A 15,292-nucleotide genomic window follows, 5' to 3' on the forward strand; every position below is an offset into this window, starting at 1 on the left:
CCATGTGTTCTCAAATGCAAACAAAACAAATGTCATTTCAAACTTAAAGTGATTTAAGTTTCCGTTTATTTTCATCCAAATAAAAAGCTGTCTTCCCCAGAGGCTCAGAAAATGCAGAGCTAAACCTTCTGCTTATTACAATGGTTCACTTTTCATTTAAGATGTCACACACACACACACCTCATTCCTCTCTTGTAGCTGCAAGTTGACAGAGCACATTAAAAGCTCATTTAGGCTGATGCTCGTTAGTCCCATTATTAACTGAGCCAGGCTCATACGCCTGCTGAGTGGACCCTCATCACAACACTCACTCCATCACACAAACATGCAGAGAGGACAGAGGAGGGAGGGAGAGATGGGGAAATGCATGAGTCACTGAATGACTCAGAGAAATGGAGGGAGGAGGCGGAAAAGGAGACAGAGGAAGAGACGGAGGTTGGGGGCCTCGACGGGTAGAGGAAATCAAACGGGAGGAGGTGGATATTTCAGTGAGAAATTTCAAGCAAAAGTAGTATCTCAGTGCCATGAAATTTAAATGTAATAACATCATGTGACACAAACATGTCCATTAAAAAAAGAGGGAGGCCTCCTGGTCTGTGGCCTTACAAGACAGTGTTTTAGATGCTGCCGGCTTTGTATTTGAATAGAAACCCTGATAAATGTGTTTATCCGTGAAACAACAAACTCATCCGTTCTCCTTGTTAGATAGAGAAAACAATGGGTTGTGCTTTATAGCAGAATTGTTGGGTGTGCAATATTTGAATCTATCTGCCGGGCTCTGGATGTACCTTTGAATCTGAGGGGAACTCCATTGCTGGTTAAATGACCCCAAAGCTACCCGTTTTCTTGTTTCTATTGATCTTAGAAATAAACCAAGTTGGTATTTATGGGTGCAACATGTTCAGGGGAGATAATGTGATATGGAGAGCAGGTGGGGGGTTTAAAAGGGTATATACTGTTGCATGCGTTTTGATTTTACTGTATAAGGAGACACACGTAATGAAAATATAACCACAATAGTAAATTTCAAGGACCTTTCTTTGTAGGTGCACAATTTTGTCTTGAGTAAGGTATGATCGGTCTTACTTTCTATATATATCTGTCCTCTCAGCCAACACACAGTTTGCCTTGGTTGAAAAGAAAAAGCGATAGAAAGAGTGGTAATAAAGAGCGTGTTACGTGTCAGTGTGTTTTCCCCTCCCTCCATGTTTTCCTTCCAGGTGCCAATCAGTGGCCACCTGTACAGGCCAATCCAGCTGCACCTGGGTTCCAGAAGGCCAGCTAGCCAATCAGCTGAGTGGGCCCCGTTTTAAAAGGGAGAAAGCCTGAAGAGTTCAGGGGTGTACCCACTGACACTGCTAGGTGTGCAGGTTTGTGGTGGGAGGTTGAGGACAGTAGGTACGTTTGGGGTACCCTGTACATTTGTGCACTCACGTAGGTATTTGTGTATAAAACATTAGACTTGGTTGGTGCTGCCTCTGTATTGTTTTGATGGAACTTTGTTAGATAAGCAGGTGAAGCCATTTTGTTTGTTTCTTTCCTAGAAGTTAGCCAGGTCTAGTTTTGTTTTCTTGATTTCTTTTGTTTGGCACAACCACAACTGTCCCAACCTCTCCCACTTAATAGAACTGTTGGGTTGTGTGTTAAACCGCGTCATAATAAATGTTATTTGAAACAGTTACTCCTACTTTTGACTCCTTTTCACTTATTCTTTGACTGCCATGTGTTTGTCCCCCCCCCCACATATCCCCTAGACCGAGAAGAAGACATAACAGAGATTTACTATTTTATTGTGGTTTTCTAAATAACGACAACTTTAGGACGCAGACATACTCCGATTTTATGAATAATACCACAGATCTTCAAAGTCATGGTCCAAACAGTGACACAATCTACACAACTCTGTTTGTACTTTCTACAGCGCGTGCTGACACTGGAATATTACATCAATTTGAAGAGGGATGGAAAAACAACCAGTCTCATGCTTTTTGAATACTCCCTATACAACCTGTGCTCTCCTGTGAGATTGTGTATGCAGAGAGAAACACCTTTAGTTAAGCCTGCAGCTGCTTCTCATCTTTAAATTCAGAAACCTTAAAGAAAACCATGAGCACCCTAATAGCTAGCTCATCTTCAGCCTCCTACTTTGACAGATCTGTCGGGGTGTGAATTGTCCGTTTTGCTCGTTTACCTTCGTTTCCTTTCCCTTCAAAATGCCTCTGGAGCTCCTGAATATGCATATAATGATGAAGTACAGCCTGCCTTGGCAATGCTTCTGCAGACTCTGGCTGATAGTCTTTTGTCCCCAATGTGGAACGGTGCCTTTAACTTAGCAGGTATTTCTCTGCACCTTGCCTGACCTGGAATAACATCAGGAATGTTAATATCTGCTGCTTCAGCCTGAACGCAAGCTTTTCAGAGACTTCTTTGAACTGTACTGTGGTCCTCAGGGCTTTCAGTCTTGTAAGAACATCAGCTACAGTGGCGTACAGCTCACAGGGTCGAGGTCATTCTTTAAGAGGGCATTTGAAATTACAGCCTGCTCTGGGGCACTGCACAGTGGCTGACCGTGCACTCTGTGAAGAAGGTGTGTTTGTACCAACAAAGGATATGCACAAATATGTTCATTCACACAAATGAGAAAGTGCTCTTCTTTTTAACAAACAAATGATGCTTCCACACAGCGGATCACATCAGTGGTCCAATCAAACATGGTGGATGCCTCGGACAACTACTATTGTTTTAACAGATAATGCATATACTGCAAGTGGAGCCACTTGAGGTCATTGCAGTGATTTTATTTTTTTGACTTAAACTTATTAATGTTTATTTGGCCTAACTATCTGTAAAAAGCTGAAGCTTCTGCCAGCTTATCCTCATCTCACTCCTCCTGGTGGCTTCCTTCCCCCCACTATCTTTATCTGTTATTTATATTCTTTGTGCTCCCTGGTTCTCTCTGCATAATGCAATCTCCGTCTTCTGCATCCGGTTCTTGTCTCTGTTGATCCCTCTACGTGTCCTTTCACACATTCCTCTTGAATCCCATTTATTGTCTTTCTGTCTGTCCGTCATTATTCTGCTTCTCCAATTCAACATTTCAGGTCAAATATCAGTAGTTTGAAACTCATATAAACTAGTCTGACCAGTCTTGGGTTGTCACAAGCTACATATCTTGTTTTCTAGTTGTTGTTTTTTCGAGTAGAGAACAGTACTACATGTGCCATGTGCTCTAGATTTGCTCTGGCTTGAGCCAAAGAACTTCCTTTCGGGCTCCATACAAATCCGGCATCCTTCTCTGGGATTGGCAGTTTCTAACCCCACTCCTGGCCCTGTTCCTATAACTGTAAACCATTTTTGCAGAGGTCTGTTTGATCGGGCTTGCTAGCAGATGCTTTGGAAAGAAGCAGCTGAAAAAGAGATGCTGCCTGAGGATGGGTGGCGGTAAAACGAACTGAAACCTACTAATTTACAAGCCATTTTGTATAGGAAAAGGGACAAATTGACATACTAAAATGAACATAGGTGAACAGACCGATGGTTTCACTTTCCTATGCACACCTATGTTTCTATGTTCCACTTGCCTGTGTGATTTAAATGCATGTCATGGGTTTTATCCTGTGGGGCAACAATGGAGTAAATCAATCCCGCCACGCTGTGGAAGAAAGCTTCGCCAACGGGCACTGAATGGAAATCCATGTCCGAGAGCAAACATTGGGATGCATTTTAACTTTTTCTCATCTAGCTTTAACCGTGTGCCGTTATAGACACTAGTTCAAATAAACAGAAATCCACACAGGTGCTGATGCACAAGACACAACATATTCAGAGTGCACACCGACAGAGCTTAAACTACTCATCTATATTCAATTGTAAGTGTTTATTTATTCTAGCTGTTATATCTCAGGCTTTTATTATTAATACCAATGTGTGAACTGTCCTTTTCGTATCCGATTTGGTGCTTCGCTGCTATTTGATGTGGAAGAGTTAGAATCTCTTTGTGCCTTGTGTGAGCACAGTGATGCGTTTGGGTTACTAAGTTTGTGAGAGCAGACCGCCACTAGCGCGGTCAGACAACCACACAGAGAGAGTAGCTTTGATGGCTCAGCAGCCAGCCCATCTCCTCTCTGTTTCACGTTTTTCATTTGACAGCCAAACACAATCAACTATAGCACATGATAATGAGATGCAATCTCAGTTTCGAAGAAGCCTGTAAATCAGAAATGTCTTCCTCTCTCTCCCCATCCGTCTCTCTTCTGTCATCCTTCGCTTTCGGGAAGATAGAAAAGATGATAATGAGGAGGTTTGGCGGCGCAAAGACAAGTAAATCTTTTCGGTTGAGAGGGGTTGGGACCACGCCAACTGTCTTCCCACTTGGTGATGACTAAATGTCTCTCAGCAGGTTTTTCATCCCTCTGTGTCACTGTGGGTGTCTCCTCTCATCCACTCTGCCTCCACCCCTCATTTGTCTTCTTCCTCATTTTGTTCCCTCTCGCTCCGTCTTTCAAACCCCTTTTAAAACTCAAAGCTGTACATTTTGTCCGTATGAATTTAGGTTGCGACTGTCCGTCCTCACTTCTCCCTCTTTTGAAAATCGCTGGTTTGTTATGGTGTGGTGGCAAAATATATTTGACGAATGAATTTTATACAAGATAGCTGCCTCAAAATGGTTTAGTGGGATGATATTGCTTTCATAGAAATGCATAACATTATCTTGCCTTTGTGATTGAATGCCCTCGCGATAGGGACATAGGTTACTAATGATAGAGTGAATTATATATATATGATGATGCCCAAAAGTGCATTTTTTCACTTTGATTTTTGCTATGATGCTGATGAGAACTTGTACAGAACAAATACCGTCAGCAAAACCAAAGTAAACACAATCACAGCAAATGGCGCCGTTTTGAATATAATTACTTTTCTTCACGTTTTCTTCCAAGTGTACACAAACACACGTACTAAAAAATACCAGAATTTACTATAACAAGCAAACAATGTATATGTATAACACCATGTATATGCTGACATTTGCTCATTAGTCCAGTGGGCATGGTTGTCATGTTTAGCACTAAAACAAGAACAACAAAAACTAGATACTGTTGATACCTGATCAGATTATCCCTTGAGCTGTGCTTCTAGATCTAGCTTTCATTTATTTTACCCTGTTTTTCAAACAGCTATATTAGTCACTGTCGAGGAGTCACCCACTAATTGCCACCCTGCCTGTGCCTTCCTCCCCAGCTTCATCTTCCATATGACTATTTAATTGATTGACCAATTAGAGTGTTTGTAGCATTAGTTGCAACAGATTTTTTAATAAATTTAACCAAGGCAGATCAATGGCTTGCAGTGAACCATGTTACTGCTTTGACTGTTAGGTGGGCTAATTATCAGTGTCCCCCAACAGGAGACTGCAGGCTCTGCTTACGCCTATATCTGATTTAATCTTTTTAATCCTGCTTTGTATTTGTTCAGGTTGAATAATAGGGTGAGCACAATTGTGATACCTATGCCAAATCTTCAAATCTTTATTCCCATTTTCTTTATGTCATCTCCAATTTACTAAAGTGTTGAAATAATTTGTAATATCTTCAATGCCATCGAATTCAAAATCATATTGCTGCCGCTGTTTGATGACCCAGCGTCCCACCAGGGATCAGGAAGCTTTAATCAGTCCAAGACATGCTATTTTTCTGTAACCAGAAAAAACACAATCAGACCAAACCAAGCTGTTCTGTCAGGTAGCTCCCATCTCTGGTTATCATTCAACTCCTTTCACACCTGTACGAAATGAATTAGTGGCTAAGTGCTTCGATACACCGACTGTTGTGTCCCTCTAATGTCCCTGTCTGCATTCAGTTTCCATTGAAGTTAACCAACTCAAACATGGATCAGAATATGAAAGACCAAAAGAGAGTGTGAGACAAAGGCATTTCCCAAAATAATTAAACTCCATTCACTTTGCTCCATTAGTCTCATCCATCCCTCTTTTCTTCCAGCATTTCATCTACAATATCCCAAACTGCAGCCTCTGAATGAATGACAAAACTACCTCCCTCTCTCTCAACCCTCTGAAACCATCAACCATCCGCTCTACAGTAAGCACAGCTAACATGTGGCAGACTGTGCTGTCAAACACACGCCACTGCTTCATTTACATTCCACCAGGCATGGTGGGCACTTTTTGCTGGTGTTTGGACCGTGATCTCCATTACAGTTACAGTAAAGCATGACATGCATCTGAATGTGACGCAACAAAGGCGGATGTAATGTCTTTTTAATTATTTTTATTTAACCTTTATTTAGCCAGGCGAAACGGATTAAGAACACATTCTTATTTACAACTGTGGCCTGACAAGAGGCGAAACCCTCTTGAGGGAAAGGAAAGGAAAATAAATAAACAGGGTTAAAAAGTGCCAAGGAGCGGAGAAACCAACATGCTAACAGCCTAAGAAACAGCTGCATTCGTCTTTCAGCAAGTCCGTGATCTTGGCTTTAAAGGCCGACTTGGAGACGTAGGACTGTAGTTGCAAGGATTTCTGTAGTTCATTCCAGGTTGTGGCTGCAGCGACATTAAATGAAGACAAACCAAGTGCAGAGCATTTTTTTGTAATGTAACACAGCATAACATAATATATCAGAGCAAGACACAGTATGAGGGAAGAGGACAGAGAAGAGGAGTGAGAAGTGAATATGAGATATAATAGAAGAGGTGTGCAGTGAAGATACTGTAGTTCACAAGGAGCAGAGTGGAAGACGGAGATAAGCACTTTAGATTTCAGACAGCTTTAAGAGATACAGCAGCCATATGATTTTTTTTTTTTTCATCAATTCACATAACTGTCTATATAACTAGGGATATAACATATGGACACATGAGGGCTTATTGGGCCAGCAAGCAACCTGTTACATACCCAGACACCCTGAGCAGCAGTAAAGCTGACAGCTTTGAAATTACAGCTCAACTAGCTGCTTTGCAAAAGGCTTTGAGAAATCCATAACAATAAATGCAGGTTGTTTGTGGGGCTTGCATACCCTTAGGGTAACCCTCACACATATACTGTATCACACACACCATATTTTCACTATTAAAAACACTGGCATTTGCTTGAAAACAATGATTTAGTTTTAGATATAAACTCAGCCTAATCTTACTTAAGACCACATAAATCCACATGTATAGCCAAATCCTAGGTTACAGGGTAATATCTCAGTCATTTGAAGCTCTCTTACAGGCCAGATGTAGAAAATCAGGTTCAGTATCCCCATAACTGGGGCCTAAAGTGACCTGTCACTAATGCTGATTGGTAGAGAATGCGGGAACAACCAAGATCACTCAACACTGATTAAATCCTGACAATACCAACTGTACAGAACATCACTCACCCATATTCATCAAGCACTGACATGCATCTGTTAAGTAATAACAGCGAGGGAAATATAGACATAGGTGTGAACAATGCGGTATAATGCACTGCAGTAAAGCACAAGCAATTTATTCAATGGGATTGCTGTCGTTTATATGGATTGATGTGAATGACACATTAAAAGCATTTGTGATTTCTGTGTTCTGGGATATGTTCATGTAGTGTTACAGAGATACCTTGCTGGGGCAACTCAACTTACAAGAGCATTACACCAAAGCCAACGGGGCTTCCTTTAATCCGTTTAATATGTCCAACAAGACGAGTGACAGGACTGCAGCCTTTCCTACAGCTGTACAGATGGAGGAGGGGAAATGGCGTCCTGGCTGAGAAAATGTAGAGAGTTAGTGGATTGAATTGGGGACTTTGGCCAGCTTTTGGAAATGAGGGGGCCAACACAATGACAGTCATCCCTCTTTCCCTCAGCTCTTTGCTTTCCCTGATCTCTCGTTCTTCCCCTCTATCAGTGTTGATGCTCTCAATCTGTCACAGCGATTGCCTGACTGCATTGTAATTTGTCTAAATTGAGCCATAATGCGCCTCGTAAATTGAATTTCGTCTCAAAACCAGATTAACCCATAAAACAGGATGCACATGCGTATCTGTGCATGTTGTATATTTGTGTGTGTATACAGTATATGCTTGCCAAGAGACTTAATCCTAGGAGCGTAAGAGAAAATATAATTTCCAACCCCTTCAAATGCTGCCCATGGATGCAAGCAGTCATGAGAAAGCCAAGAACATGGATAGGCAAAATCAGCAAGTTGGACACACACAATTCTCATCCATCATCTAACCTCTCCTACACTGGCATTGACATTTTTCCCTGGTGAGCGTGCTTGGCAGGCCTGCACAGACAGACAGTCAGGTAGGGTTATTAAATATGTATTGCAGAGCGGTGATAGGACACTGGGGGCCATTAACCATTATAAATATCTGATCTAGCTCTGCTGCATTCTTGCCTTCTGGACAAATGACACCCTAGCATACAATCCCTCTGATTAGCATCCCAGTGCTAAAATGCATCTCAATTAGACCAAGTGTCAGGGCATATTTGGTGAGGCAGGGGTTGAGATGGAATAGACCAATGTATTAAAGAGCGAATAAATAAATAAGCACAGTGCCAGAGGATGGGGGGAGAAGAGAGGGGGAATGCAGGTTTGCTGATAGATTGCGTGTGAGCAGGCCTTAAAATTTTAAACACTTCTAGGCTGTTTAATAGCAAAACAAGGCTCTTTCTCTCACAAACTATTCTATTTTTCACTCTCCCCAAGCTATTTTGTTTCCTGTTGGCACGAACCACCATCCACCTGTTCTCTGCTCTCTCTTTATCCGTCTCAAATCCCTTGTTCCTTCTTTTTCTAACCAGCCTTTGTCACTTCTCCACTCCTCTGTCATCCATCGTTCGCATCCCTTTGCTTATCCCTGCCCCAACTTTACCAATCATGTCCCTCTTTCCTTTCTTCCCAGTCTTGTTCCTCCTCTTAGTGGAGGAACAATAATAACGTTCACATAATGATTGATAATTCAGTGGATTTGGTTTGCCAAAACGGACATGTCACATTTTGGCACGACACACTACATTACTTTGCTTTGTTTCTCTTTATTATGCTCTCTCTTTTCTACCTGACATCCCCATTGCTCCCTCTCCTGTTTATTTCATCACTTTCTTCCCTTCCTTTCCTGGTGACAGAGTGCGACCCTGAGCGCGCTGACAGCTAGCCAGAGGCCGAGCCTGTCGTCGTCGCCCCTGGGGAATCAATCATCTGAGCCCGGATCAATACCAAAGGACTGTATTCTGGACCGGCCACTGACTTGGCTGGCAGCGACTGACTGATGAGGACTCACTGCTACACTTGGAAAAAAACAACATCCAAAGCGGTGCACACACCCTATTAGCATGCAGCGCTGCACAAACACTGACGTGCACAAATACACTCATGCCTGGATATCGTGTCATTGTCTCTCTGAGACAAATGCATACAAATGTGTTCACTCCATGTGAGCATGAATGCATTCTCATAGCCAACCTGCAATGTCCATGAAGTCACTGAATCTGTCTGGCCCAGCCCAGCATGCACCCCGTCTCAGTCCCACTCGGAGGGAGTTCTGAACGAACTTTGGTCTCCCGCAATCACTCACAGCCTACTTCCAATTCTTCAGTTTGCACTGCAGAGGCCCGATTATCCTCTTTATCGACTCTGTCTATACACCAGCAAAACATTAGCCCACTCTATCCATCAGAATGTGGTCCTCTGCAGGGGAAACCACCACTTATAATCCCGCTACAAGCAAATTAGACGGACATAATAGGGCTGAACAGCGGTAGGGGGTGGACTCAGCTTGGTGGGGAGTGCGTTTTCATTGACGTGTACTGGATTTCAAAGGTATGATACAGATTAAAATATGTGTCCCTGGCAACTATGGCAAATCTAGTGAAATCACTAGGCATGGTCTGACAAGTGACACATTAATGGCATAAAAACTGCAGCACTCTGAAAACACCTTCCTGTCGTACGTATATGCCTCAAGCATTAGGCGATAGTACCTCTTCTCTTTTGGCAGAAGAATCACATTAATATGGATAACCTTTATCTTTATTCACCACCAACACCTACTGAGGCATGAATGGCGTAGTTATTTTCTGTTTGCAATAAGGTTCAAGGAAGTTTTCAGTCTGGGCGGATCAGGGATGTCAACACCTCAAGGACCAAAGAAAACAGATTTTTCCAATGGCTACAAATATATGTTCACGTCGAATTTATTTCATGACTGTTTAATCTCAGCAAGAGTGACTTGTATTGACATTTACCATGACATTAATTGGTGCCTCTTGTGCTGATTGTAATAAGGTGGGAACTGACTGGGGTCCATTGCACTGATTGTAATGTCAGTGGAGGTGAACATAGCAGCACTGAAATAGTTTGTCCCAGCATCAACAGCAGAAGTCCATATTGCTTTCTTTATCTCAAAATAGCCCCTGAGGAAGAGTGTTTGGCAAACTACTCACAAATATCCATGTTGTCTTTTATTTGAATGTGGAAACAGCAGATAACCGTGAAGCCGGTGTATCCTTTATTTTTTTAAACCTAAAAAACATATGTTAAATCCGGCAAATATTTGCGATTCAAAATGTTTTGATTATGTTACATGATGAGACACGTAATTTCTGTATAAATGAAATCGACTTGAACGTGTGTGTATGTATCAGTAAAGCAAATACAGCATTAATGCATAAACTCTCGTATAACCTTTCACCATTTAGCTGATGCTTTTATCCAAAGTACTTTAGTGGATTGCCCTACAGGGAATGGATGTACCCTTGCAGTTTGTACCACACTTTTATCCCCTGTTCTGTATCAAGATAAAACCTTTGAAGCAAAAGACACCCTTACTGGTCATAAAGTACAGTGGGAACAGCTGTGTGCTCAGTCCTGTTGCTGGGCTGGAATTACTCACTGTATAATAGATTTTTTAATATGATCTCAACCATTAAGTGAGAAGCAAATAATGCTCTGTAGGATTTCACCCAGAATGAGTAGGCATTAGTTTGGTACCGTATGTGGTGGAAATTTATCGTTAGTGTTCTTCTGTGTAACTGTTACTGGAGCGAGGTGGGCAGGGGGGATGAGGGGCAAACATTTCATCAATAATTGTAGATGTAAAACACTCTGTCTCACTATCTTTCTGGGTCAGTCCTCCTAACCATTTGTGGGGTGGAGCTCTGGTCATTCAATTGAATTATTCCAAGTTTAATAAATGCTGAAAGACATTTAAGTGGATCGACATCACATTTGTTTTCTCTAAAGGAGATTGAAAATTAATGAGTTCATTTCCATTACACCTGTGCACATCTGTGATTGGTTCTTCACACAACCATTAAGTCCACTATTGGTTAGCAGCTCAGTGCAGAGGCCTAGAACTTTAAAGATTGACACACCTTGTCTCTGGAAGAGTTGGCTGCTGACAATTTCAGTCATGGAGGTCACCTTCTGTTTCTGGAGTTTCTCAGGAGGGATGCAGGAATAAAAGTCATGCAGCTGCTCACTGGAGAGAGAAAGCAATAGGCAGTGGAATAAATAATCAGGAATATCATTATACGGGAGGAGCAACAGAGTTGTTTTCTTGAAAATGAGCACAATAAATAATCAGAAATAAGTTTCCACAAGTGAATGCGTATTTACACTGATTATTCCCAATACGTAATACCGATTAAAAACACAAACACACCTTAGTAAATCAAGGTTTAAACATCATATTCAACCACTAAAAGCAGAGTGCAGCATAGATATCAGCAAAATATGTGTATGCAGCATGAAAACAAATGATCCAAAGCCTAAACACGCTTTAATGAAGACACAGGTTTGAGTCATCCTCCGTCCCAAATTCAATTTTAGAATAATTAAACAGGCTGGTTGCAACCGCTGTTGTCACTTAGGAAGATTGAATGCTCAGAGCATGGCAAACCCTCTGTCTCAATTGTTTGGTCTCTCTCTTACTTTGTCTCCGTCTCTTTAAAATAGGCCACACAGGTAGCAGAAGCACTTTCAATAATAGTATAAAATAATGAAATGCAGCACCTCTGCTCCCAAACACAACTAAAAGGTTTGTATGACTGTTGATGTGTTTAAACCGGCACGAAGACACAGTGGGGCACAGAGGCTCAGTGTAGACTTATCAGGCCCACTAATCATCTGAGCTGAATTTAATTAAAACCTCAAATGTCAGCCTATTCCCACATAGGCCCTGTTCAGACCTGGCATTCACATGCATCCTGGGCAATCCAATCACAAGTGGACAGCTCCAAGTACAAGTGCGAATGCGCCCAAGACGCATTAAGATTGAGTTTAAGCGTATTCTATATTTAGAATGTTTTCTGACAGGGAACTAAACTGAAAGTTATCTTTCCTGTTTTTGTAAACCTCGTGGCTCTGAAGAGAGCATAGATAAGCTTTGCTTTAAGTTCAGTTCCAAACCCCACTTCAAAACACAGAGCTATCGCTTTAATGCCACGACCGAACAGGACCAAAGACATACAAAGGACACCATAGAGCAAGTGAAACAAGGCATCGGCGAAGATGTCTGTGCTTGTCCCACGAGGCGGATCACACTACAGGTGAGTTCACAAAGTGCAGGAATGTGACTATACAGAAGCTGAGACAAAGCTTTGGTGTCCACTTCATTGTGTGGTGATTGTAATTCACACAGTTTGCTTTTGGAAACTCAGCCTGAGGCATTTTTTATCAGGAATGCAATGGGGACCTTACTTTCAAGTTAAGATGGCTCAGGTATATTTTTGTGCATCTGTGAGTAGAATAAGTCAGACAATAGGGGTGAGGAAATATGTGAGCAAGAGAAAATAAATGACAGAAAGGGAGAATATGTGTGCTGATTTTGTAATGCTCTGCCCCTCATCACCTTTCTACCTGTGTATGTGCGTATTTGCTGGTGTGTGTCTTTGCGGCAGGTGTCAAAGGTAGCACCTTTGTGACATCGAACCACTCCAGAGACTCAGCTGGCAGATGTGGATAATTTAAACTCACAACAGCACACACAGGTCACAGAAAGGTGAAAAAAGAAATCATGAGGCGGAGGGTGTATGAAATACGATGTGGCCGGTCATGAGAACATCATTTCAATTCTTCATTCGGTGAAGTTATAAGGCCATAACAAAGAATTTGATCCATGTTAGTTGTGGAATTGCAAGAGGACAAATCAACTGCCTGAAATTTCTACTTTGAAAAACCGTGTCGCAACTGGTGAAGTATATACACTGAAGACCTTTTCTGTGCAAAACTGTGTATTGTCCATTTGATGTGGGGTCAAAGAGAGGTTAAACAAGCCATTCCAAGTTTGTTGTATTGCTCATATAGCTCAGAATAAACCCGAGAGAAGAGGTTCAAATGGCTTCTGTTTGATGGTTTCACTCAGGGACATATGGAGGAGGCGCCAAGTGCGTTTGAGTGTGTGTCCTTGTGTATATGTCAGTTTGATGAGATGTTTATCACCTGATGAAGAAGGGAGGGCTCATCGAGGATGTAATGTGTGGGGGACAGAAGGATGGGGGTCACTGAACAAAGCCAAGCGGAAAACTTCAGGTGAGCTGTCTCCTATCAATGTCCCTGAATGAGACGAAAGATAAGGTGCTTGTGTGTGTGTGTGTGTGTGTGTGTGTTTAAAGGCAAGCTTACCTGAGGAGTTTGGCATCAAACACTTTCTCAATATCATGCAGGACTGTTGGCAGGTACTTCAGAGCAGCAACCTGATGACAAACACACACACACACACACAGGCAAAGTAAACACTGTTAAAAAAAACTGTCTTAAAATCCTGTGAAAGCTGCTGTTGAACAGATGGTGACTTTGCCTTTAAATAGCCTGAGATTGAAGTGTGAGAAAATAATAAATAACTTTTTTTTAATGTTTCACAAGGCCACTTGTGTGTTATAATTTTAAGAGCATGTTTGAGCATGAGGAGGAGTATGAAGATGAGACAGACAGGTAGTTGTAAAAAGAAAAAAAACAGAAGTAGAAGCAAGAGAGGATCGAGATTAAAGTTGAGACGAAAGAGGAGTGCTAGGTGGTGCATTATAGTGTGAAGGGTGAACATGCATGATTACCCTGAGCAGCAGAGTCGTGTTGTAGTCTGTTCTCATCAGGCTGTTGATGGACTCAAAAAGCTTCTTCAGTGACTCTTCAAACTCCTCCTGCTCCTTCCCCTCATACAGCCTAGGAGGGCAAGAGGACATTAATGGAAATGCTGCAGGAAAAATAAAAAAAGATTGAAAGACAAAAGCATCAGACGGACGTCGGATAAAATGACGTGACATGATTAGCAAGGGAGATGACGGGAAGTATGGAGAAACAAATCGAAGAATGAGAAAACACAATAGAGGGAATGAATAATTTGAGGTGGAGAGACAATAAGAGACTGAGTGTCAAAACAAGGATGGCTGGTAAGAAGCTCAAGTTGGATGTATATGTAGACAGAAAGAGTCTTATGTTCCAGAACAACAGAAATGTGGAAAGACTATGTGGCGTAATACAATAAAAAAAGGTTTGTCAGTTACCTTACATAAAACTAAATGAAAAATTCAATGTGTTAGATGAATATATAGCTGGATAATACATTAATGGTTTAGTTCACAGCATCTCTTATACTCGCTTCCTTTGCTTGTGTCCTTTTCATCATCTGTTGCCTCCATCACTTCAGCCAGGACTGAGTTTCAATCAATGGGATGTAAATTATAATGCAGTAGTTTCTCATCACAGTTTAAATTGATTCTGAGTTAGTAATGATAAAGTTTTTTGTAGTAATCTTCATAAAAGGGCCAACGCAGGCAGAGTAGTCTAACAACAAGGGAAATTACACCTAGATTCTTGTAGTTTCATGGAAATGCGGCATCAACTAAATAGGGTGCAGTTCCTCACTTATTCTTTCAATAATACCGTCCACCTTGGCTCAACGAGGGAGTTAGAGAGAGAGAGAGAACAGCAGTAGTCAGGCAAGCTAGAGAGTAATTGGAGAGAGGGAGCGGTGTTACCTAGGGCAAAGCAGTGATTCAAAGAAAGAAAACCTTATTTTCTGATTGTTTCATGGAGATTAGGTTCCAAGGAACAAATAATCACGCCCTTCCACACAACTTTGCGGGAAAGTGCAGCACTGACGTATTTTGAATGAATGCAGTTGAAGGGCACGCCTCATCCTGTTAACTGTGACCTCTCTGCTCTGCTTGTGCATGCCCCACTCTTGGTAAAAGAGACACACAGACCTGCAGCTTTTCATGCATCCATGACAAAGACAGAGAGGCAGAGACAGAGATGTAACCCGGTCACTACGTTTTAATAGAGTCCCGTCCACACCTGAGC

General features: G+C 41.8%; 1 protein-coding gene across 1 annotated transcript in view; it reads right to left on the minus strand.

Moving 5' to 3' along the window:
* Nucleotides 1–15,292, minus strand: part of LOC117737082 (dedicator of cytokinesis protein 2-like) — a 90,608-nt gene that overhangs the window by 49,506 nt on the left and 25,810 nt on the right. Inside the window, exons 22-24 of the mRNA XM_034542728.1 lie at nucleotides 14,044–14,152; nucleotides 13,616–13,686; nucleotides 11,365–11,471 (exon numbers count right to left, since the gene is read on the minus strand). Coding sequence (XP_034398619.1) covers nucleotides 11,365–11,471; nucleotides 13,616–13,686; nucleotides 14,044–14,152 — 287 coding nt within the window. The remainder of the gene's footprint in view (nucleotides 1–11,364; nucleotides 11,472–13,615; nucleotides 13,687–14,043; nucleotides 14,153–15,292) is intronic.

The sequence above is a fragment of the Cyclopterus lumpus genome, chromosome 10, assembly GCF_009769545.1.
Source record: "Cyclopterus lumpus isolate fCycLum1 chromosome 10, fCycLum1.pri, whole genome shotgun sequence".
Lineage (NCBI taxonomy): Eukaryota > Metazoa > Chordata > Actinopteri > Perciformes > Cyclopteridae > Cyclopterus > Cyclopterus lumpus.